The sequence below is a fragment of the Hyperolius riggenbachi genome, chromosome 2 (assembly GCF_040937935.1).
Source record: "Hyperolius riggenbachi isolate aHypRig1 chromosome 2, aHypRig1.pri, whole genome shotgun sequence".
Taxonomy (NCBI): domain Eukaryota; kingdom Metazoa; phylum Chordata; class Amphibia; order Anura; family Hyperoliidae; genus Hyperolius; species Hyperolius riggenbachi.
The window spans coordinates 429,626,624-429,650,134 of record NC_090647.1 but is presented as its reverse complement, the minus strand read 5'-3'; the positions used below and the strand labels follow the sequence as shown (position 1 = coordinate 429,650,134).

The 23,511-nt window shown below is 44.6% G+C and overlaps 1 protein-coding gene across 3 annotated transcripts in view; it reads right to left on the bottom strand.

The window, feature by feature from the left end:
- The window catches only part of LOC137546907 (arylsulfatase D-like), a 57,277-nt gene extending 34,108 nt beyond the window's left edge, over positions 1-23,169 (bottom strand). Inside the window, exons 1-5 of one of the 3 annotated variants that reach the window (XM_068269935.1) lie at positions 16,348-16,391; positions 15,982-16,037; positions 13,758-13,785; positions 2,932-3,066; positions 1,090-1,211 (exon numbers count right to left, since the gene is read on the bottom strand). In XM_068269935.1, the coding sequence (XP_068126036.1) occupies positions 1,090-1,211; positions 2,932-3,066; positions 13,758-13,777 (277 nt within the window). In that variant the 5' untranslated portion in view covers positions 13,778-13,785; positions 15,982-16,037; positions 16,348-16,391. Of the gene's footprint in view, positions 1-1,089; positions 1,212-1,900; positions 1,918-2,931; positions 3,067-13,757; positions 13,786-15,981; positions 16,038-16,347; positions 16,392-23,087 lie in introns of those variants that run through there. The other 2 variants (XM_068269933.1, XM_068269934.1) reach the window with 2 other exon arrangements.
- Between the last annotated feature and the right edge of the window lie 342 nt (positions 23,170-23,511).

The window sequence follows — 23,511 nt, the reverse complement described above, 5'->3', positions numbered from 1 at the left end:
GCTAATTGCAACCGCTAGCGTTTTTAATGAGCGGTTTGTAAGCAATTTTAATGAGCGATTGCTGGCGATTTTGGTAGCATTTATAAAAAGTGTCAGCTTTTTGCCAGCGATTGTGTAGCGATTAGCGTTTTTAAGTGTGATTGGTCCTTTCACTTACTTTTAATTTTTTTACAGTGTGCAGTAATGTAAAAATGCTAGCATATCGCTCTGTGTAGGTTTTGATGAGCGATTACGCCAGCGTTTTTATACTTTACTTTATATACTAACGCTAATCGCTAAAAATGCTGCATGTCCTGCATTTGTGATTTTGGTAATCGCAATCGCTTCAGTGGAATTTGGCCCATCCATTAACATTAGCTGAGCGTTTAGGGAAATCGCTAGCGTTTTGAATGGCTCCCTGAACGCTCACAAAGTGGGTTTGAGCCCTCATACAGGTTTACATGCTGGCAGTTGAGATTTTCTACCAATATTTACTATCAAGATTACTCTGCACACATACATGGAATAGGAGGAACCTGGCTACTTATCCGTTAGCCGGGCGCATCCGGCAGGTGGCGATAAAACTCCACCAGAGTTACAACTTTCCCTACTATCCATGGCGGCCTGGAGGGGGAATAGTAATTAGCGCCACCTGCCGGATGCGCCCGGCTAACGGATAAGTACCGGAACCTGTTCCACACTTGTAATAATAGAAAGGAAAGTGAAGTGTAAAGAAACAGTAAATTTCCTTTTAAACAAGCAAAAGACAAAACATTGCCATCCTAGACTGTTTTTCTCTATCCTAATCAGTCATTTGGCATCTCCAGTTCGTGTTTGCTATAGTGCTTTGAAAGGTGTGCAATAGGGATGGTCAATGAGATGCAAATAATTTTGAGTTGATGCAGGATTTTAAACAAAATTTGCATGCAAATTTATGCAGCTTGAAAATGGACCAATCACATTTTACCTCAGCAGGATTTGATTGGTTCATTTTCAAGCTGCATATATTTGTATACAAAATTTGCATAATGCTGTATCCACTCTAAATTATGTGCATCTCATTGACCATCCCTAGTGTGCAATAGGTTGAAATGTCTATATGTAACTTACCAGACCTGAATGCGTATCTTCCTGTCATGAAGGCAGCTCTGCTTGGCGTACATACTGGTGCAGCAGCAATATGTTGTGTTAATTTTACTCCTTCTTTAGCTAGCTTGTCAATATTAGGTGTTCTTAAACGAAAAAAAATATACACAATTCTTAATGAAAATGATAGTTTGAAGATTTCAAAAGGAGGTTAAACTAGAGGCAATTTTGGAAAAGAGCCATGCAACTGTTAAGTACACCATTTTTTCATTAAGGCTGGTTTCACACCAGGACGTTGCGTTTTAGGGGACGTTATGGTCGCATAACATGCCCCTAACGCAACGCCTGGTGCTCCCTGCTTTGGACGTCAGAGTGAGCCGCGTTGTGCAGCTCACTCTGGCGTCCGTGATGCTGTGATGCGTACTCTTGTGCGCATGCGGCATCACGTGGTCCCGCCAGCCAATCGCTACACAGAGCGGTCGCTCCAGGAAGTAAACACTGCACGTCACTGAGTGCAGTGAATATTAATTAGCCATGTGCCTGGCCGCTCTCCGCTCCTCCCCAACGTTACTGAGCATGTGCAAGCAGTCTAACGCGGCTCTGCTGCTTAGAAAGTACTGCATGCAGTACGTTGTCATGTGGCGCAGCATTACTATGTAATGCAACGTGGGCACTGTGAACAGCCCATTGATTTTTCATTGCTGTGCGGTGGGGTGCGTTACAGGCTGCTCTAACGTGCGCCTGTAATGTCCCACTGTGAAACCAGCCTTAAGGGCCTCTGTCACAAAAATCTTAAAATTTAAAATACATGAAAACACGTACAAATAAGAAGTACCTTTTCTCCTATGTTGCTGTCACTTACAGTAAGTACCGTAGTAGATATCTGACATTTTTGAACTAGCCCATCTTGTCATAGGGGGTTCTCAGGGTTTTCTTTATTTTTAAAAACACTTAGTGAATGCCAGTTGCTCCATCCAACTGCCAAAGAAGTGTACGGTGAGCAAGGAGGCTGGCCAGCATCTTTGTATAAATCTTTTTTAGGGGATGTCTTTATACAGAAAAAAAGGCCATGCTGAGAATTCCCCACAAAGAGATGGGCTAATCCAAAATCTGTCAGTAATGTCAGATTTCTACTACTTACTGTAAGTGACAGCAACATAGGAGAAAAGTCATTTTACTCTGAAAGAAATGTACTTCTTATTTGTAGGAGTTTTAAATTTTAAGATTTTCGTGACAGTTCCTCTTTAAGAATGAAAGGCCCCGTAATTTTTGCAGTGAAATTCGCAAATGTGTTCAGAAATGCGAAATCACGATGTTCAGCCTAGTACTAACTAGATCATAGAAGGGTTTATGCATAATTTGTCATTAAACTTGGCAAAAAACCATGCATATGATAGTGCAGATTAATTATTTACGGTAGTCCTAAGTGTCGGATTAAAAAAAAAAAGTCTGTGTGACCCCAGAATTAATGTTAAACCTGGACCAAATTCATTTCCAGTAAATATTCAGCCTAACATTTCAGAGTAATGGCTCTAATGAGTAAACTTTTACAAGACAGGAAGCCAAATAAGGACAAGTGTATGAAATATCCTCACTGCTCTCTTCTGCAGCATACTATGACTAGTGACCAGTGAAACGTTATGTAGCTAAAACTTAAACTATAATTTGAAACTGAAATTGATTTTATGGTTTGTTGGTGAGATTACAGAACAAATGAACTGGTTTATTAAAAAATGTAAAAAAAATACAAATATCGAGAGTACCCTTGTTGCTCATAGCAACCAGCTAGACAATGTACATTAAAGACAGAATACAATGTTTTTATTTTTTTATTTTTTATGTAAGATAGTCAAACTCTAGTCTTACCTTATTGTGTCATTCCCATAACAGCCAATGTCACCAATGCCAAGATCATCAGCCAATATCAGTACAAAGTTGGGTTTAGGACTTGTTGCCTTTATAAATATGTATGTGGATGAATGTATAATTACCAGGAACATCCTGAAGCAGTGAAAATGCAGGTTACTTGAAAATACTACTAGTAAAAAGATGGCTGGAACCCATTAGCACTCTTTGAATCGCTAGCGATTTCCCTAAACGCTCTGCCAATGTAAATAAATGTAACAAATTCTACAGTAGCGATTGTGATTAGCAAAATAGGAATCACAGGACATGCAGCATTTTGGGAGTGTTTGCACTTCAATGTAAAGTATTGAAGCTCATGAATCGCTACACATAGCGATTTGTGAGATCGATTTTAAATTACTGCAAACTGTAAAACAAAAATTATAATAGATTGAAAGGACCAATCAGAATTAATAACGCTACGCAATCACTGGTAATAAAAGCTTACACTCTTTAAAATCGCCCCCAAAATCGCCAGAAAACGCTCATAAAATCGTTTACAAAATGCTACTTAAAAACACTAGCGGTTACGCTTTGTGATTGGTAGTGGGTTCCAAGCCTTATGCATACAGTATTTATTAGAAAGACTATTTAACTGTTATTTTGTTTTATTGTGCATGGCTAATAGCTAGAAAAAGAAATACCTTGCAAGTATGTTGCCGTGTACCCTGTACCAAATATGTAAATGAATCACAATTGGTTTAAAGCATGGTACACACTTTCAATTTTGATTGGACACTCATTGAACACTTTCACCACTTAAGGTGGGTACACACGTCAGATAAAAGTCTTTGGAAAATGAAAGATCACAGACCAATTTTACCCCCTTTCATGTAGTATGAGAGCCATACTCTACACAGTCTATTATCTGTAGATCAGATCCACCAGGTTGGATCTTCAGATTGGCAGATAATTGGCTGATCTGCAGATGAATGTCCATTAAACAAGGTGTGCATGAGATCTGCAGATATCATAGACTTTGAATGCATTTTGCAGGGACTGATCTTTTGCAGATACTGATCTGTTGCATGTGTACAGCATCTTTGTGTGCAGCATCTTGCAAAGATTTTTATCTGATGGGGAGTGCAGCTCCATAGAATAGACTGTGTAGAGTATGGCTCTCCTACTACATGAAAGGGGGTAAAATTGGTCTGTGATCTTTCATTTTCCAAAGACTTTTATCTGACGTGTGTACGCACCTTTACACGTAGTATGAGAGTTCCCCTACAAACTCTGTTCATAGTATTTAAAACCTGTTGGCTCTCATACTATATAGAAGTAGTAAAATTGGCCAATCATTGACAAATCAAAATTGATGGTGTGTACCAGACAGGTACATACCATATTTTTCGGACTATAAGACTCACTTTTCTCCCTCAAAAGTGGGGAGAAAAGGTCCCTGCGTCTTATAGTCCAAATGCAGGGATTCCCAGACTTAAAATCACCGACGGGATCACCCTGCACTCCTGTGGTCTTGGATCCTCCTCCATGTCACCCTCAATGTTTACCTGCATGTTCTTTGTGTCCTCCTCTTTGCCCCTTGCTGCGCCATTGTTATGTAAATCAGCGGCAGAAGCCTCTCGTATAAAACAGCAGACCGTCCTGTGTATTGTGTCCTCTTTGCCCCTCGCTGCGCTGTGTGTTATGTAAATCAGCGGCAGAAGCCGCTCGTATCACTCACCAGACAGAGCGTGCCTGCGGCGAACAGGGATTCCTCTCTCGCTCACTCCTTCCCACAAGTGCCGGTCACGTGTGTAATGACGCGACCATGAAGTACCGGCACTTGGGGGAAGGAGTGAGCGAGAGAGGAGTCCCTGTGTTATGTAAATCAGAGGCAGAAGCCGCTCGTATCACTCACCAGACACAGGGACTCCTCTCTCGCTCACTCCTTCCCCCAAGTACCGGTACTTCATGGTCGCGTCATTACACACGTGACCGGCACTTGGGGGAAGGAGTGAGCGAGAGAGGAATCCCTGTTCGCCGCAGTCACGCTCTGTCTGGTGAGTGATACGAGCGGCTTCTGCCGCTGATTTACATAACACACAGCGCAGTGAGGGGCAAAGAGGACACAATACACAGGACGGTCTGCTGTTTAATACGAGCGGCTTCTGCCGCTGATTTACATAACAATGGCGCAGCGAGGGGCTAAGATGAGGACACAATACACAGGACGGTCTGCTGTTTAGTACGAGCGGCTTCTGCCACTGATTTTACATAACAATGGCGAGGGGCAAAGAGGAGGACACAATGGGCTCTATTCACTAACAGGCAAAAACACAGCAAAATTTTACCGCTACATTTTCTGCCAGCGGTAAACTCCGCATTTTTTCCACATTCACTAATATTTTCCGCATGTTTTCCGCATGCGGGAAAAAAGATGCGGAAACACCCATTATTCATGCGGGAATCATGCGGTAAAAAGGTCGCATGAAAAAGTGTTTAAAAAAAAAAAAAAAAATTAAAGTCCACCAAGCACAGCCCTTAAGCCTCCACACTTCATTAAAGTCAATGGGATGCGGAATATATCACCTACTATTTGTAGGGGATAAAAAAAAAAAAAATCGGTAAATAACGACGAAATGATGCGCCTGAACATTTTTGAGAATTTAATTTTTATTGCGGAAAATACTGACTTTTGCAGAAATTTTTAGGCATGAATACCGCACTTTTACCACACTTTTTCCGCATGCGGAAACAACATGCGGAACATTTTGAGAATTTCAACTTGACGGTATTTTGGTCGCAAACTTCCCGCATGTGCTTTGCCGCATGCGGGAAGTCTTTGAGAATAGAGCCCAATATGTATACACAGGACTGCTGTTTAATACTGGGGACAACATGAAGGCACTGGGGGAGAGGAGGAGTGAACTGGGGCAGCATGTGGACACTGGGGAACAAGAGGACACGGGGGCTGCATGAGGTCACTGGGGTGCAGGAGAAGGAAACGGGGGGGGGGGGGGGGGGGGTCAGCATGAGGACACTGGGGAACAAGTATAGGACACTGGGGGACAGCATGAGGATACTGGGGGGGGGGGGCAGGAGAATGAAAATGGGGGCAGCATGAGGACACTGAGGAACAAGAGGAGGACACTGGGGGGCAGCATGACACTAGGGGGCAGGAGAAGGAAACGGGGGGGCAGCATGAGGAAACTGGAGTAACAGGAGGAGGACACTGGGGGACAGGAGAAGGACATTGGGGGCCAAGCGGAAAACACAGGGGTGACAGGAACAGGACAGTAATTGGGAGGACATCTACAAGATGCTCCTGGACCATGGATGTACCAGGTGTAGTATTTTTTTTCCTGTTTTTTCACCCTCTAAACCCAGGTGCGTCTTATAGTCCGAAAAATACGGGTACATCCAGTTTTGATTAAGCAATGATTGATTGGCCAATTTTACCACTTTCATGTAGTATATAGGCTTTCCTGCATAATCCATTAATAGTATTCTAAATCTCTAGGCCCTCATATTACATGGACTTGGTAAAATTGGCAAGTGATTGGCCAATCAAAATTGGATGTATGTATGCACTCTTAACCACTTGAGGACTGCAGTTTTAAACCCCCCTAAAGACCAGGGTTTTTTTTGTACAAAATGGCCACTGCAGCTTTAAGGCCAAGCTGCAGGGCCGCACAACTCAGCACACAAGTGATTCTGATTCTCCCCTCCCTTCCTTTTCTCCTCACCAACGGTGCTTCCTGTTGGTGGGGTCTGATCGCTCCCCCCGTGTTTGTTTTTTTTACAAATATTTACATTATTTTTGTATTAATTTATTTATCCCCCAAGCCGGCCAATCCTGGCGAACGACAGCTGTCCCCAGTACAGCGCTGCTGCTGCTGATTGCAGCGCTGTACTATGTGTAAAGACGGCGCTTTCGCCGTCTAACAGTCTCCCGAGCGGAGACTGAAGGTGGAGCGGAGCTCCGCACCCGAGCTGGAGATGCCCGTGCAGCCTACGCGCAATCTCCTGCAGTAGCCGGCTCCAGGACCTGCCACCGCGTTCACGCCCTTTGGCGTGACACAGTCGTTAGGTAGTTAAAGGGGAACTGAAGCGAGAGTGATATGGTGGCTGCCATATTTAATCTCCTTTTAAACAATACCAGTTGCCTGGCTGTCCTGCTGATCTATTTGGCTATAATAGTGTCTGAATCAACCAGAAACAAGCGTGCAGCTAATCCTGTCAGATCTGACCATAATGTCAGAAACACCTGAACTACTGCATGCTTGGTCAGGGGCTATGGCTAAAAGTATTAGAGGCAGAGGATCAGCAGGTTAGGCAGGCAACTGGTATTGCTTAAAAGTAAATATGGCAGCCTCCACATCTCTCACTTCAGTTGCCATTTAAGGTGCCCATTAATGGTTCCATTTTACTGCCAACAAATCATTTCTGATTGCTGCAATAATTGATCAGAAACGATTGGTCGTGACTATTCACAGACAAATTACTGCTGGCCAAATCATTCAGATTAATGGAATCAATACATTTTTTGGATCAATCCCCATCGATACAATCAGATTGGTTAGTTGTAATTTGGCCACTCATGGGCATGACCAATCATTTCCAATCGATTACCGTGGTGATCGGCGCCAATCGACTGGCCGTGAAATTGTACCTTTAATGGGCACCTTTAGTCCACATCATTTGTGTTGCATAATGCCCTCTTTACAATGGGAGCAAAATGTAATGCAAAATATGCACATAAAAATGGGCCTGTTATTTATATAGCATGAACAATTCCTATGTAACATGTGCATTATCGCACACATTATCCAGATTTGCACAATGCAAAGTGTGTCTGGATAATGTGACCCTTTACAATGCAGAAATGTGAACATGCCCATACAATATGCTTTGTATGAGCATTACCAGTAGAGATGGCCCGATCCTCCAATTTTCGGTTCGCGAACCGCAAACGTGAACTTCCGCAAAAGTTCACGAACTTCCGCGAACCGCAATAGACTTCAATGGGGAGGCGAACTTGAAAACTAGAAACATTTATGCTGGCCACAAAAGTGATGGAAAAGATGTTTCAAGGGGTCTAACACCTGGAGGGGGGCATGGCGGAGTGGGATACACACCAAAACTCCTCGTGAAAAATCTGAATTTGACGCAAAGCAGCGTTTTAAGGGCAGAAATCACATTGCACGCTAAATTGGAGGCCTAAAGTGCTTTAGAACAGCTTGCATGTGTATACATCAATCAGGGAGTGTAATAAGAGTACTGATTTACACTGACACACCAAACTCACTGTGTAACACACCACAAACAGCCGTTTGTGCAGTGACGGCCGTGCTGGACTGGTGCGCACCATGGTGAGAGTGCAGGCCGTGGCGGTTTTCAAGCCCATATGGTCACCGGGCTGAGGAAGCTGAATAACAGTGACTGTCCAGCTGATCAAATTTGGTCTGACCACAATGAAGCAACGACCTTATTATCTTTGATGTGCCAACCCCCGAGACACTCATATAGCCGGCGGTCATTGCTTCATTGTGATACGCAAGCCCCTTCACCGCGGCAAGGTAATGATCACGAAGGGGAATTGGCACATGTACATGCCTCTTGTTTTGTTGTTGCAGCCGCAGTGCAGCCAGAAAAATTAGGCATGTACACGCACCAGAAAAAATATTCTGGTTCGCTAACCTCCCGCAAAAGTTCGGTTCGTGCGAACTTTCGCGAACCACAATAGACTTCAATGGGGAGGCGAACTTTGAAAACTAGAAAAAATTATGCTGGCCACAAAAGTGATGGAAAAGATGTTTCAAGGAGTCTAACACCTGGAGGGGGGCATGGCGGAGCTGGATACACGCCAAAAGTCCCTGGGAAAAATCCGGATTGGACTCAAAGCAGCGTTTTAAGGGCAGAAATCACATTGAATGCTAAATTGCAGGTCTAAAGTGCTTTAAAACATCTTGCATGTGTATACATCAATCAGGTAGTGTAATTGGAGTACTGCTTCACACTGACGCACCAAACTCACTGTGTAACGCGCACCATGGCCAGAGTGCAGGCGATAGCGGTTTTCAAGCCCATATGGTCGGGCTGAGGTAGCTCAATGACAGAACAACAGTGACTGAGTGTCCAGCTGATCGAATTTGGTCTGTCCACAATGAAGCAACTACCTTATTATCTATCTTCTTGGGTCAGGTGTGCCCCCCAACCCCAACTCACATAGCTGGCGGTCATTGCTTCATTGTGATACGCAAGCCCCTTCACCGCGGCAAGGTAACGATCATGAAGGAAAATTGACACATGTAAATGCCTTTTGTTTTGTTGTTGCAGCCACAGTGCAGGCAGAAAAATTAGGCAGGCATGTACACGCACCAGAAAAATTACTATAGCGGCCGCTGGTAGCAGTGGCCTTAAAAATTCAGGAATCCGCCTGGAGTCCTGGTGGACCCTGTTGGTGGTGACAGTCAAGCGGCCTGCAGGCAGAGATGCTGTGTGGGGACCGACTTAAGGTGGGTACACACGTCAGATAAAAGTCTTTGGAAAATGAAAGATCACAGACCAATTTTACCCCCTTCCATGTAGTATGAGAGCCATACCTACACAGTCTATTCTATTGAGCTGAACTCCCCATCAGATAAAAATCTTTGCAGGATGCTGCACACAAAGATGCTGTACACATTCAACAGATCACTATCTGCAAAAGATCAGTTCATACAAAAAATCCGTTCCTGCAAAATGCATTCATAGTCTATGTTATCTGCAGATCTCATACACACCTTGTTTAACGGACAGTTATCTGCTGATCAGATCCACCAGGATGGATCTTCAGATCGGCAGATAATTGTCTGATCTGCAGATGAATGTCCGTTAAACAAGGTGTGCATGAGATCTGCAGATATCATAGACTTTGAATGCATTTTGCAGGGACTGATCTTTTACAGATACTGATCTGTTGCATGTGTACAGCATCTTTGTGTGCAGCATCTTGCAAAGATTTTTATCTGATGAGGAGTTCAGCTCAATAGAATAGACTGTGTAGGTATGGCTCTCATACTACATGGAAGGGGGTAAAATTGGTCTGTGATCTTTCATTTTCCAAAGACTATGGTCTGATGTGTGTATGAGCCTTTAGTCTTTGGGTGGGCAGTAACCCTCCGGGATCCATGCCTCATTCATTTTGATAAAGGTGAGGTACTGAACACTTTTGTGACCTAGGCGACTTCTCTTCTCAGTGACAATGCCTCCAGCTGCGCTGAAGGTCCTTTCTGACAGGATGCTTGAGGCAGGGCAAGACAGAAGTTGGATGGCAAATTGGGACAGCTCTGGCCACAGGTCAAGCCTACGCACCCAGTAGTCTAGGGGTTCATCGCTGCTCACAGTGTCTACATCCACACTTAAGGCCAGGTAGTCGGCTACCTGCCGGTCGAGGTGTTGGTGGAGGGTGCTATAGTTTTGTAATTCACGCAAGTCAGGAAGTGAACTCTTTGACCCAGAAAATAATAAATACAATGCATTTATTCTTAAAAATGCGAACGTAACCACTACAAAGCAATTTTGTGAGCGTTGTGCGTTTCTCCTATACTTTCTATTGAGGCGGAATCGCCTCAAAAATGGTCCACGCACTGCTTTACTGAAAGGACAGCGCACGACCCGTGCTGATATGAACCTTCTCATAGACATTCATTGAACAAGCATTTGGTAAGCGATTTTAAAAATCGATTGCGTGTAAAAAAAAACTGAAACGCCTGCAGTGTGAACAAGCCCTTAGGGTGAGGGGAGGTGGTGACAGCAGTATGAACCCGAAGGCTTTATAACTTTGTACTAAATTGACCAGTTCAATGTTAGCAGCAGAGTGATCATTAAATCTTGTCTATTATCTACTAGTGCAAGATGATAGACCAGGTAAACAATCTGCATTCCACATTTTGCAAAGCAATGGCATAAATTTCAGCTGTTTATAACATACATTAGCCCTCACTCAGGGCTGGTGCACACCAAAACCCGCTAGCAGATCCGCAAAACGCTAGCAGATTTTTAAACGCTTTTTTTTATTTTTATGAGGCGGTTTGCTAGCGTTTTGCGGATTGCTGCTGCGGTTTTCAGTATAGTAGATTTCATATATTGTTACAGTAAAGCTGTTACTGAACAGCTTCTGTAACAAAAACGCCTGCAAAACCGCTCTGAAGTGCCGTTTTTCAGAGCGGTTTGCGTTTTTCCTATACTTAACATTGAGGCAGAAACGCATCCGCAATCCAAAAAATGCCTCACCCAGGCATTTTTCGTTTCTGCAAAACGCCTGCCGCTCTGGTGTGCACCACCCCATTGAGATACATTGACCAAGCAGATCCGCAGCCGCAAGCGGATCTGAAAACGCCCAAAAAGCCGCTCGGTGTGCACCAGCCCTAAAACATGGTTATTATCTCTGCTGTTGTTGAGTCTCTACATTGGTGTAGATACTGGGGTATGGGGCATTGATTCACTAAGACAAATAGCATGCCTTATCAGAGTCAACATGCCTCATCAAAGTTGACAGTCTTTATCAGAATAGCATAGCGAGCGCTACGAATGTATGCCTGCTAATTGCCAATGACGAGAGCTCCACCCGTCCTGCCATGAGTTCCTGTGGGTCCAATCACTTTGGGCTGGTGCACATCAGAGCGGTTTTTAAAACGCTTGCAGGGGAAAAAAAGCTTGGCTAATGAAAGTGAATGGGATGGTGCACACCAGAGCGGCTCGTTTTTTCCACAAACGCAAACTCGGGGGGCTGCAGCATTTTTTTAGATTTCTGAGGCGTTTCTGCCTCAATGTTAAAGTATAAGAAAGTGGAAAAACGCACTGGAAAACGCTAGATCAGAGCGGTTTTCCAGGCGTTTTTGTTACAGAAGCTGTTCAGTAACAGCTTTCCTGTAACAATATCTGAAATGTGCTACACAAAAACGCTCCAAAAAACGCTAGGCATCGGGGCGTAACTAGAAGTCCCCGGGCCCCCCCTGTAAGAATTTGAGCAGGCCCCCCCACCCCCCACACGCTGGGGCCCGCTCATGGCCGTTTTAGGGGGGCAGGAGGGGTCGCAGCATGAGGGGAGGAGCTTGGTAGCAGGTCGGTGGGGAGGGGGGACGGTCCCCCCCTCCCTCACCTCGGGCTCTCCCCTCTGCATCTATGTAAGTAAGTGTTAGCAGCGGCGGCGGCAGCAGCTATAATTACCTCCATTCACCACCGGAGGTCGCCAATCTGCAAGGGCTTCATATTACTTTCTGTTTTAAAAACGACCATGAGCGGGCCCCCCCGCAGGGGCAGGGGCTGCTTCCCCTATTGTTACGCCAGTGCTAGGCATGTTTAGAAAACTTGCCTAGAATCGCTCTTAAATCTGCTTCAGAAACCTCTAGCATTTTGTAGATCTGCTAGAGGTTTTTGGTGTGCACTGGGCCTTTAAAAGGACTTTAACCCCACACTTTGTTTTGCCCAATAGGCGGTGGCACACATGACATCATAAGGTCGCACTTTGCCACATGAGTGGTATTGAGCTGACATGGGTGGGCCGGAATGTTTTCACATGTGGGGTTGCTTAGCAACTGGGGTAAACATAACCTCATGGCTACGTTCGTGTAATTTAAACATCCGACCTGGCCAATTATAGGCTAATACCTAGATGCAGGCCATGCCAGAGCACGCAGTGTAGATGGCAGCACATTGTATATACTTTTTGAACCGGACGGAGAGAGGCGAGCAGGCATTGGCAAGAGGGGATTGTAGAACTACGTTGCCTAGCAACGGAAAGCTTAATCCCCCCTCCCAGTGCTGATTGTAATAGGAAGACGAGTGGTGGTGGAGCTGTGAGCTACACGCAATGTGAGGGCAGAAGCACAGTGACGGCGAGAGTGGCAAGAACCCCGTTAGCCTATGATAGGCCGGGGGCATGGCTGGCAGGGCAAGAGGCAACACGATAGGTCCAGCCCCATTGACCCATGCAAGGCAGGGGGCGGGGCCAAGCGATGCGGCGAGCTGTGCTGGAAGTGTCTGTCCAGCAAGTAATGGCTAAATAATGAATGTATACATTTGAAAGGCTGAAGCAATTATCCAATTTTCTTAAGGAGTGCGACCGGATGAACATAGAATAGGTATGGATAACCTTATACAGTAGTGCTGGGCACAATGATTGATTATGTTGATGGAATTGAGGTTTTGATTATGGAATAACAGTGTTCTATTGGTATGCTTAGAAAACATTGGAGATGACATCATTGTTTTGTCACAATTTGGGTGGGGTGTATGGGGATTTCAGTAGTATATAAAGCTTGTTAGAATCTATGTGCTTGTAACCACATGCCTTGAAGAAGGGGGACCCTGCGTGGCCCCCGAAACAGTTGTCAGCTTACTATCCTTGCGGGAACATGTGGCTCAATAAAAGGAGCGTAAATTATTCAAAAAGCAGTGTGCTGATACATTTGATCACTATAGGCTGCCTGTCACTTGACAGAAAACTTGACAGGCAGCCTACTGGGCCAATCAAAGTGCAGGGATAATGTCCTTTAAAGTGATTGGACCCACAGGGGCTCAGGGCTGCACGAGTGGAGCTCTCATCATTGCCAATTAGCAGGCATAAGTTTGTAGCGCTTGTTATGCTACTCCGATAAGGCATGCTATTTGTCTTAGCCCTCTGCGTGGTGGTGGTTGTTATAGTTCTGCATAGAGAAGTCCACAACTTTATGGAGCTCCATTTCTGTTTTGCTATAAACGATGCCACTGTTTTTTTAAATTCTTTATTAAAAAAAAAATAAACAATCTTATGTAATCTTTATTATACAGTCTGATTTATATGTCATTATGTAAGTACTTACCACGGGATAGCTCTTAACATTTTTATGTCTGGAAAAAAAATGTAAAAGCAGTCTTAATCGAATGTAATCTACAAATACACATTGGTTTCTCATAAATGACTTATCACCTAATTGATAAAAATAACCTTTCAGCCCATTTACAAGCACAATAATGACTCAAAGTAAGTTGTTCCTGATCAACGTCATTTCAATATTACTTTTCTTGCCTTGCGGAATTATATTTTTGCTGTTTGGGAGCTTAAAATGTAACATAGATAAGGGGAAAACAGAGGAAAAGGTGAAAAAGCTTTGTGAATCATGTCCATTCTCTTGCCAATGCCTACGCCATTATATATCTTCTCAACTTTCTGGGACAAAGATGAGGGCCATTATTTAGTGCAAACATATCTGGACTATGCCCTCACCACACCTGTGATGTAAACAAGGAAAATACACATAATTTACCTGGTGGAAGGAGCATAGCAAGCTAAAGCATGGCACCAGTATTGTTTCAATTTAGACAGATAGCCCTGCCCATAAGTTGTGTTGGTGTTTGAATTCGGGTTATTGAAATTTGGAAACTCTAACTCACCCATCACCACATTTCAGCACTCAGACATGCGGATAGGGTTTTAGAGGAGTTTATCTACTTGCGCTTCACGTGAAACACTTATTACTAAGCTACAGTATTAGGGCCCGGCGCACACCTAAAATCGCTAGTGTAATCAGGGCAAGGCACTGTAGGCAAGTGCATACAGGCGCCTGATAATGGAAAAGCGGCTCACTCCCCTCCCCGAGTGCCTCTTTCTTCCTTCCCTATGCTGAGTTCTAATGAGAGTGTAAATGAGAGGTTATTCACCCTGCTCTCTGCATTCCACTGATGACCTCTCCCTTTAGTCAGGGGCACCTTGAGCTACCTAATACTGAGAGTTCTCTAGCTACCTAATGCTTGGGGGCACTTCTAACTATGGTACTTAATAATGAGTGCACTTCTGGCTACCTAATACTAAGGGGCACCTGTAGCTACCTATGACGGGAAACGCAAGTAAGTAAGACGTGCCAGCGGGGACAGCCAGCACACTTGTGGTGCAGTGGCAGGGGTTTGTAGGTTCATGCAGAGCGAAGTCTAAGGTGGCAGGACATCTGTGCTTATAGGCTCATGTGAGGTAAATCCAAGCCAGAGCTTATCGCAAATGCTAAGTGTTTTTAGAAGTGATTTTTCTAAGCGATTCTAGGCATGTGCCCAGAGATTTTCTAGGTATGCCTAGCAATTTTTGGAGCATTTTGGTGTAGCACTTTATTTTTTGTACAGTAGAGCAAAAAAAAAAAAAAACGCTTGGAAAATCGCTGTTCTAGCATTTTTAGAGCAATTTTCCGTACTGAACATTTAGGCTGAAACGCCTCAGAAATGCTGCAGGACCCACGTTTGCGTTTGGGGAAAAAAAATGACATCGCTCTGGTGTGATCCATCCCTTAGGGCCCGTTTCCACTAGAGCGAATCTGCATGCGCTTTCTGCATGCAGATTTGCATAACCAATACAAGTGGATGGGGCTGTTTCCACTTTTCAGGAATTCTGTGCGGTCTACTGTGCAGAAAAAAATCTGCATGGCAGAGCCGTCAGAATTTGCATGCCGCACACCCGCACGCGAATCGTCGCTAATGTAATGTAATAGGAAAACCGCAAGCATGTTAGTCTTGCGGTTTTCCCGGCATTTCCGTGTGAAAACCCATGTCAATGCTTGCCGGCATTGACATGGTTAATATCGCATAGCGCAAACCGCGAGCGATTCCGCATGAAAATCCGAATGGAAATGCGAACGAATCCGCACCCGCATGCAGATTCGTTGACGCGTTTTCCGCGACGGGATCGCAACGCACAAGTTGAAACGGGCCCTTACAAAAACATTAGCCAAGCCCTTTTCAAAGCACTAGCATTTTTAAAAGCGCTCTTGGTGTGCACCAGCCCAGAGATGGAATAGACAATTAACTTTTTCTTTTCCACCAAAATTATTCTTAGAATTTTATTGCTTGCTGGTGGTTTAAAAGGAATTTTATTGACAAGTTGTAAAAATATCACCTTGTAGAAAAGTCAGGAGAAAGGTTAATTTGCATATGGGCTACTGGGCCACAAAAAATTACGTTTTTGTTGAAATAAAGAAAACAGCAATTCATCAGAAGGATTAAAGTAGAACATTGAACAGCTTTCTTTCCTTTTGTTTCTGCATATACATAACATCCAATTACCTGATTTCTCACAGAGGTTGTTTTGTTTGATGGTAGTATCAAGGTTTGCTGAGTAACAGAGCAGGGACAAGGTCCTCCAGCACCCAAGGCTGAGACACCAAAGTGCGCCCCTCCATCCCTCCCACCCCAGCCGTCACACACTGATTGCTATTAGACTAAGAGGTGCCACAGGGCCCACAACCTCCCCAACACCTTAATATCTAGTTATCTGGCTTGCAGTCACTGCTATGTATCCCCTTTTCTTATTTCTTTCTGCTTCATACACAATTAGGAATGACAGCTGAATGAATTATGCGCCCCCTCCTACACTGCGCCCTGAGGCTGGAGCCTCTCCAGCCTATGCCTCGGCCCGGCCCTGCTGAGTAAGGCCTCTTTTCCACAGACTGTTGAGTTGTGTGCTCGGTAATCAGTTACCAGGCAGCAGTGAGCAGTTACCAAGCAGCAACAAGCAGTTACTAGGCAGTAGTGAGCAGTTGAGAGAGTTTGGCCTCCTTTCCACGGACTGCTGAGCTGTGTGCTCAGCAAGCAGTTACCAGGCAGCAGTGAGAAGTTATCATGCAGCAACAAGCAGTTACTAGGCAGCAGTGAGCAGTTGAGAGAGTTTAAGAGGCAGTTCACTGCCTATCAACAGTCTGTGGAAAAGAGGCGTAAGGAGGGATCCTGCTCTGTGGAGTAAGTTGCTCTTGTAGGAAGATGGGAAACACTAGGCAGTCTGGACTCTAAAGAGATTGCAGCTTCTGTGCTGAAAAATAAGTATATTTTGAGTCAGGTTTGGAAATTCTTAGCTACAAACTTTAGCTTATTGCATAACTATTACATATTCCAGGCTTGCACTATGAGGCCCATTTTACACTTGTGACCTGCGTGGCTCTAATTTAGGCCTCCCGCCAAATCTTTGACGCAAAAGCAATGCAAGTCTATGGAGACTTGCACACTTAACGCGGTGCACCGGAAGTATCCAAGGCAAAGTCTGCAGCGCGTCGCCGCATGATCCGTGCCTACTGCATAAATTATGCATTAGTGCAAGTCAATGGGCGATGCAGTATGTGTAAATGATGGGAGTTTGACGTGGCGCCCACTGCAGACTGAGAATAGCGGGGGCGGGGCTATGCATATGACCCTGTTGCCGCAAAAACTGGCTGTGATTTTCCACAGATAATGTTTCTGTGTATTCCGAATGCATCAGTCCACAGTAAGCTAACAACAGCTGCTGTGATAATCGCTAGCAGTTTGTGAAAAAAAAAAAAAAAAAAACCAGGGTGTTTTTCCCCGCCCGTGGAAAAACGCAGGTATAAAACTCCTCTGTGATTTTCCTATTACATTAGCATGCAATTTATTGCGATTTCGTTATCCAAAAAATCATGTGCAAAGTGGGATCTCTGTCTAAGGGCTCGTTTCCACTATTGCATTGCGAAATCGCTGCGGCAAAATTCGCATGCAGATGCGAATTTTGCATGCATGTGCATGCGAATTTTCGTGCGAATTCGCATGCGAATTCGCATGGATGATGATGCATGCGAATTTAACCATGGCAATGCCGGTCTGCTTTTCCATTGATTTCATGCGAATTCGCATGCGAATTCGCATGAAAATTCGCATACCAAAACAGCATGCGAATTTCCTATTAAATACATTAGCGGCGATTCGCATGCGTTCCACTCTCAGGCGAATTCGTTGGCTCTTTTGTGCGTTTTTTCACCGCTGAAAAAAACGCACCTCAACAACGCTACAGTGGAAACAGGCCCATCCACTTGCATTACATGTGCGAATCTGCATGCGTTGGACGCATGCAGATTCGCGATAGTGGAAACGAGCCCTAAAGAGAGCATTTGGCTGTGTCAATGAATTTTCTCCAAAAGCAGACAGATGCTAGAAAAGTGACCCTTTCCACAAAGAGGTGTGCATTTGGCTAGAGATGCAGGCGCTAGTTCTCCAATCACAGCACCCTTTACAACTTGCAACATTCTAATTGGCCAAATAGTGTGGGCATAGTTATTACTACAACTTACCCGAAACCTTAGGCTACGTTCACAGTGGCCGTTGCGTTCCCTGTGACAGCAATGATGCAACAGATCGGGACACATTATGCTCACATTGTGTTGGGTACAGTGAAGCATACAGTCAATGAAAAGTATGCTTAACTTTACTGTTAGCAGTAACGCACCGCATGGGCGATACAGTATGTGCATGCAGTGCGTACCCGCCACACTGTGAATGTCGCATGGGTGGTGCATTGCAGTTAAGCAAGCCGTGTAACAAAGCGGCCATTTTGCCACACCAGAATACACCATTGTGAACATAGCCTTAGGCTTCTTGCACACCAAGACGTTGCATTAGGTGGCACGTTAAGGTCGCATAACGTGCACCTAACACAACGTATGGTGCTGCAAGAGCCGACGGTAGAGTGAGCCGCGTTAGGCGGCTCGAGTCCTATAATGTCTCCCAGAGTGGCGCTGATTGGCCAGCGGGACCACGTGATGCGGAGCGAGACACTCCGCATCACGTGGTCCCGCCGGCCAATCAGCGCCCGCCAGTGCAGTGAATATTAAGTAGCCATGTGCGCGGCTACTGTAGCTGGCTCTCCCCGCCTCCTCCGCCCCCCACTGCGCATGTGCAAACAGTCTAACGCGGCTATAGCCGCTCCAACGCCGTAGCATGCTGCACGTTGCACAGAACGTGCAGCGTTACATGTAACGCAACGTGGGCTGTGTGAACAGCCCACTTGTGTTACATTGCTGTGCGTTGGGGGAGCGTTACAGGCGCACTAACATGCGCCTGTAACGTCTTGGTGTGTAAGCAGCCTAAAAGTTGTAGAGGGAGCTGTAAGGCCTTGTTCACATCATAAATCGCAATAGCGACACCAGCGTTTTGCGATTTTGTGCACAATTTTTTTAGCACCTCCCAGCGCTTACCTGCACTTTGGGGATCTTTTGTAAAGCCCTTTTCTAAGTGCTTTTGCAGAACGATTTTTTTTTCCGCTTCCTGACGTCAGTCAAGAAGTTAACTCTTTCACCCAGAAATGAATAAATACAATGCATTTATTCATGAAAGAGCTGGGGAAATCGCTATACAAATCGCTTTTTCAAGCACTTTGCGATTTCCCTATACCTTCCATTGAGGCAAATCGCCCCGAAAATGGTACAGGCAGCGCTTTGCTGAGCGGATCAGAATTGAACCTGTCATATGTGAACACGCTTATAGGGAATCATCGCCATACCTCCCAACTTTTTGCGATAAGAAAGAGGGACACTTAAGCCACGCCCATGCCACATCCCTAACCACACCCCTAGTCATGCATACCATAAAGATTTTATAGGAAAAATAGAAAAAAAATTTTAGTAGAAAAAAATCTTATATTTACACAGAAAGGCACAGGAGTCCTGAAAGAGGATGAGGAAGAAGACAAAGGAGGAAGAAAGAGGGACAGAGGTCCCTTGGTAGCTATGGCTATAATACCACAAGTAGTTTAAGCTCTGTGGTGAACTTAGAAAACATAGCAATGTTGCTGGGAAATAAGAGCAAAAAAATAAGAAAGTACAATAGTAGCCCTAAGTATTTATTTTTGTTTCTTTAAAACTGTTTTTAGTGTGCGGCTGTCTGTAGTTGCTGACATCTGATTATTAACAGGCTCCTGACCCTGGCTGACCTGAAAGAGTTAAATGATCAGGCCTGTCTGTCTCTGTCACACTCAGGCCACATACAGACATCAGACCATAGTCTTTGGAAAATGAAAGATCACAGACCAATCTTACCACCCTTCCTGTAGTAAAAGAGCCATACTCTACACAGTCTATTCTATGGAGCTAAACTCCACATCAGAAAAAAAATCTTTGCAAGATGCTGCACACACAGATGCTGTACAGACACAAAAGACCAGTATCTGCAAAAGATCTGTTCCTGCCAAAAATCCATTCCTGCAAATTGCAATGATAGTCTATGAGATCTGCAGATCATCATACACAAATGATTTAACTGACATTCATCTGCAGATCAGATCCACCAGGATGGATTTTCAGATCTGCGGATGATTGCTTGATCTGCAGATGAATGTCAGTTACATCATGTGTGTATGATGATCTGCAGATCTCATAGACTATCATTGCAATTTGCAGGAATGGATTTTTGTCAGGAACAGATCTTTTGCAGATACTGATCTTTTGTGTCTGTACAGCATCTGTGTGTGCAGCATCTTGCAAAGATTTTTTTTCTGATGTGGAGTTCAGCTCCATAGAAAAGACTGTGTAGAGTATGGTTCTCATACTACATGAAGGGTGGTAAGATTGGTCTGTGATCTTTCATTTTCTAAAGCCCATAGTCTGATGTGTGTATGAGCCTTAACATACAGCCTCTGCAGTATGGGACAAGCTGCAGTGATTTGTGGTGTGACTGAGCTGCCTTATCTCTTCTGCCTCTCTGCAGGTAACAGTAAAAAAGGGCGCAGGAGGCTAGTGGACAAATCGGGCGCCGCCATTCACTCTCATAATAAATATCGTTTAATGGGCGCCCGATAGGAAAAAAGGACGCCGGAGAAAAATAACGTTTTAAAAGTGGCGCCCGGAGACTTAATGTTTTATTACTGCTTCTCATGATTACACATTATTTAATGATTTATAATTTTTTTAATATAATTTTTAAACGAAAAAACCGCACAATATGTTTTTCAAACGTTATTAATGCTTATCACAGGGGGGTCTTAGGTTTAGGCACCACCAGGGGGGTCTTAGGTTTAGGCACCAACAGGGGGGTCTTAGGTTTAGGCACCAACAGGGGGGTCTTAGGTTTAGGCACCAACAGGGGGGTCTTAGGTTTAGGCACCAACAGGGGGGTCTTAGGTTTAGGCACCAACAGGGGGCTCTTAGGTTTAGGCACCAACAGGGGGGTCTAGGGGTTAGGGGTAGGTACAGGGAGGGTTACTTAGTAATTTTTTTTTAAACGTTATTATACGTTTCACTATTTAAACGAAAGATTAACGTTTTTACAATTGCCAATTTAATGCACATTATTTAATGATTTATAACTTTATAAAACATTAATTTGAAACGAAATACAGTACAATACATTTTTAAACGTTATCCATGCTTATCGTTTAAAACCCCGCGCCCTTTTTTCCCAGTGCCCCTTTTTAACGTACGCCTCTCTGCCTACCTCCTGTGTTCTCTGTGGGGAGCAATGCTGATGATCTCTTCTTCCTGGATGCAGACTTCTGCTTCTCCTAGCCTGGAGGGGGAAGTGGGGGTAGGGCGCACACAGCTGCCTCTCAGTTTCTATTGGCTAGAGGGAGGCACCATCTTGCAGGAACTACACAGATGACAGGAAGGAGTGTGAGGCTGATCTTTCTTTGTCAGACTTTGACAGTGTGTCCATGGAAAAGCAGGACTTAAAGAGGAGGCGGCGGGGTCTGGGATGGTCCCGCCCGAATTGGGACTGTTGTGCCCTATGTCATTACACAAGCGTTTTATCGCCCGTGCTTAAAAATAAAACGAAAAAGCTCTATGGGCTTGATTCACAAAGCGGTGATAACCCAGTTATCACGCCTAAAAGACTTTAGGCGTGATAACCTTTGCACTAGCTGAGTTATCACCGTTTTGTGCTGCTGATCACACGCAAATTTGCGCGTGCAATGGTGCAATTGCGCACTGCGTGCGCACTGCACTGTGTGCTGCGCGATTGCGCGCAAGTTTGTTTTTATCACGCCTAAACTGAGTTTAGGCGTGATAAAGGGCTTTTCACCAGCGTGCAAACACTTTGCACTGCTTTGTGAATCAAGCCCTATGTGTGAACAAGCCCTAATTGGAAAACGGCTGAAACCATAGCTCCCAACTGTCCCTCTTTTGGAGGGACAGTCCCTCTTTGGGAGCCCTGTCCCTCTTTCCTTCTCCCTTGTCCCTCTTTCAGGTTTTTGTCCCTCTTTCTATGTAAATATTTGTATTTATCTCCCGAAAAAAGTGTTTGATTGACTCTAAACTTTATTCCCATGCTTTAAATTGATGTATTTCTAATTTTCAAATGTTAATATGAAGGAAAATGAACCAGGATAGAAAGGACCAGTGACGTTTGAGTTATAAAACAACACATTTTTCTTATGAAATATTCAGGTTATTCATGACTAGGGGTGTGTTGGGGGCGTGATCAGGTGTGTGGCAGGGGCATGGCTTAAGTGTCCCTCTTTCTCATCTCAAAAAGTTGGGAGGTATGGCTGAAACAGCAATGTGATTTCCATATAAGCAGGGCCAGCACTTCCTAGCAAACTAGGCTATTGCCCGAGTACCCCCAAGCTCTGCCTGGCCCCCTCAGGTCTCCACGCAACCTTATTTTGGTCCCGAGGAGCAGTGGCGTAGCTAAGGAGTTGTGGGCCCCGATGCAAGTTTTACAATGGGGCCCCCCTAGCACTCTATACATAGCTATTGATAGGGTGCACCAAAACCTGCCAATGGCAACTACAGTGTCAGAGGGGAATGGGGAACAGTTTGTTGATAATTACCACTATTCAAAGTATCTATAGAAGTGATTATTTTGAGCACAGGACCAATAGAGAGCTAATACTGTAGTTGAGGGAGGGCCCTTCGGGGCCCCTCAGGCCCAAGGGCCCTGATGCGGTTGCAACCTCTGCAACCCCTATTGCTACGCCCCTGGTCGAGGGCCCGCTGTAGAGTTTTCGGCAGCATTGCCACTCACGTGTTCCTGCTGGTGTGCTCCTCTGTTAGTTTGTGCTTTCAGGTTATCCCCATTGGTCGCATCTTCTCAGTGCCCAGGAGGCATGTTATTACATAATAACATGCACCGGGTCACGGAAGAGGGGGGCCCCTGTGAGAATGAAAACGGGAAAGCATGGACTAGCAGAGGAATGTGCCAGCTGGGACAGGTGAGTTGCTACACAGCCAAAAACTCTGCAAGGGCCTGGGGAACACACTTTAATGGAATATATTGTACATGTTATATTGCAACATCTCAGGTGCTCGCTATGCACAATACATTGGTTACATAACTGCAGCACAAACTTGTATTTGCAGATTTACTGCAATACAAGCACACAGCATACATTGTGAAACAGAAATTATGAATTCAGTATGAGCAAGATTAATTATGCAGGCATTTGTGATACTTACAGGTAACTCTTGTCCTAGAAGCAGCAAGTTCTAGGGGACTGTCTACTCACTTGTCGCTTCTACGGAAGAAAGCTGTGTTTGGAATAACTTCTTGTGTATGTGGAGAATGTGCTTTGCTGATTGGTCTTCAGTGCTTCCTCTATTTTACATGGCAAGGCTTTCATTTGCTATTCCCAAGAACAGCTGACCGACGTGCAGAGCACTTCTTTCAATGAATAGATCAGTTTCATTAACATGTGGAAAACAAAATTTAGCTTTCTTAAAACAGAAAGAATGTGCGATAATTCAGGTTGGAATGAGCTCCGAGATGTCTCCCAGTGCATCACTGCTGAATATATGCAAATTAACCATTGTTGCCCTTAGAATTAACACGTGGTTAACTGTATTAACAAACTGTAAATGATTGGAATAGAGACAGGAGTAG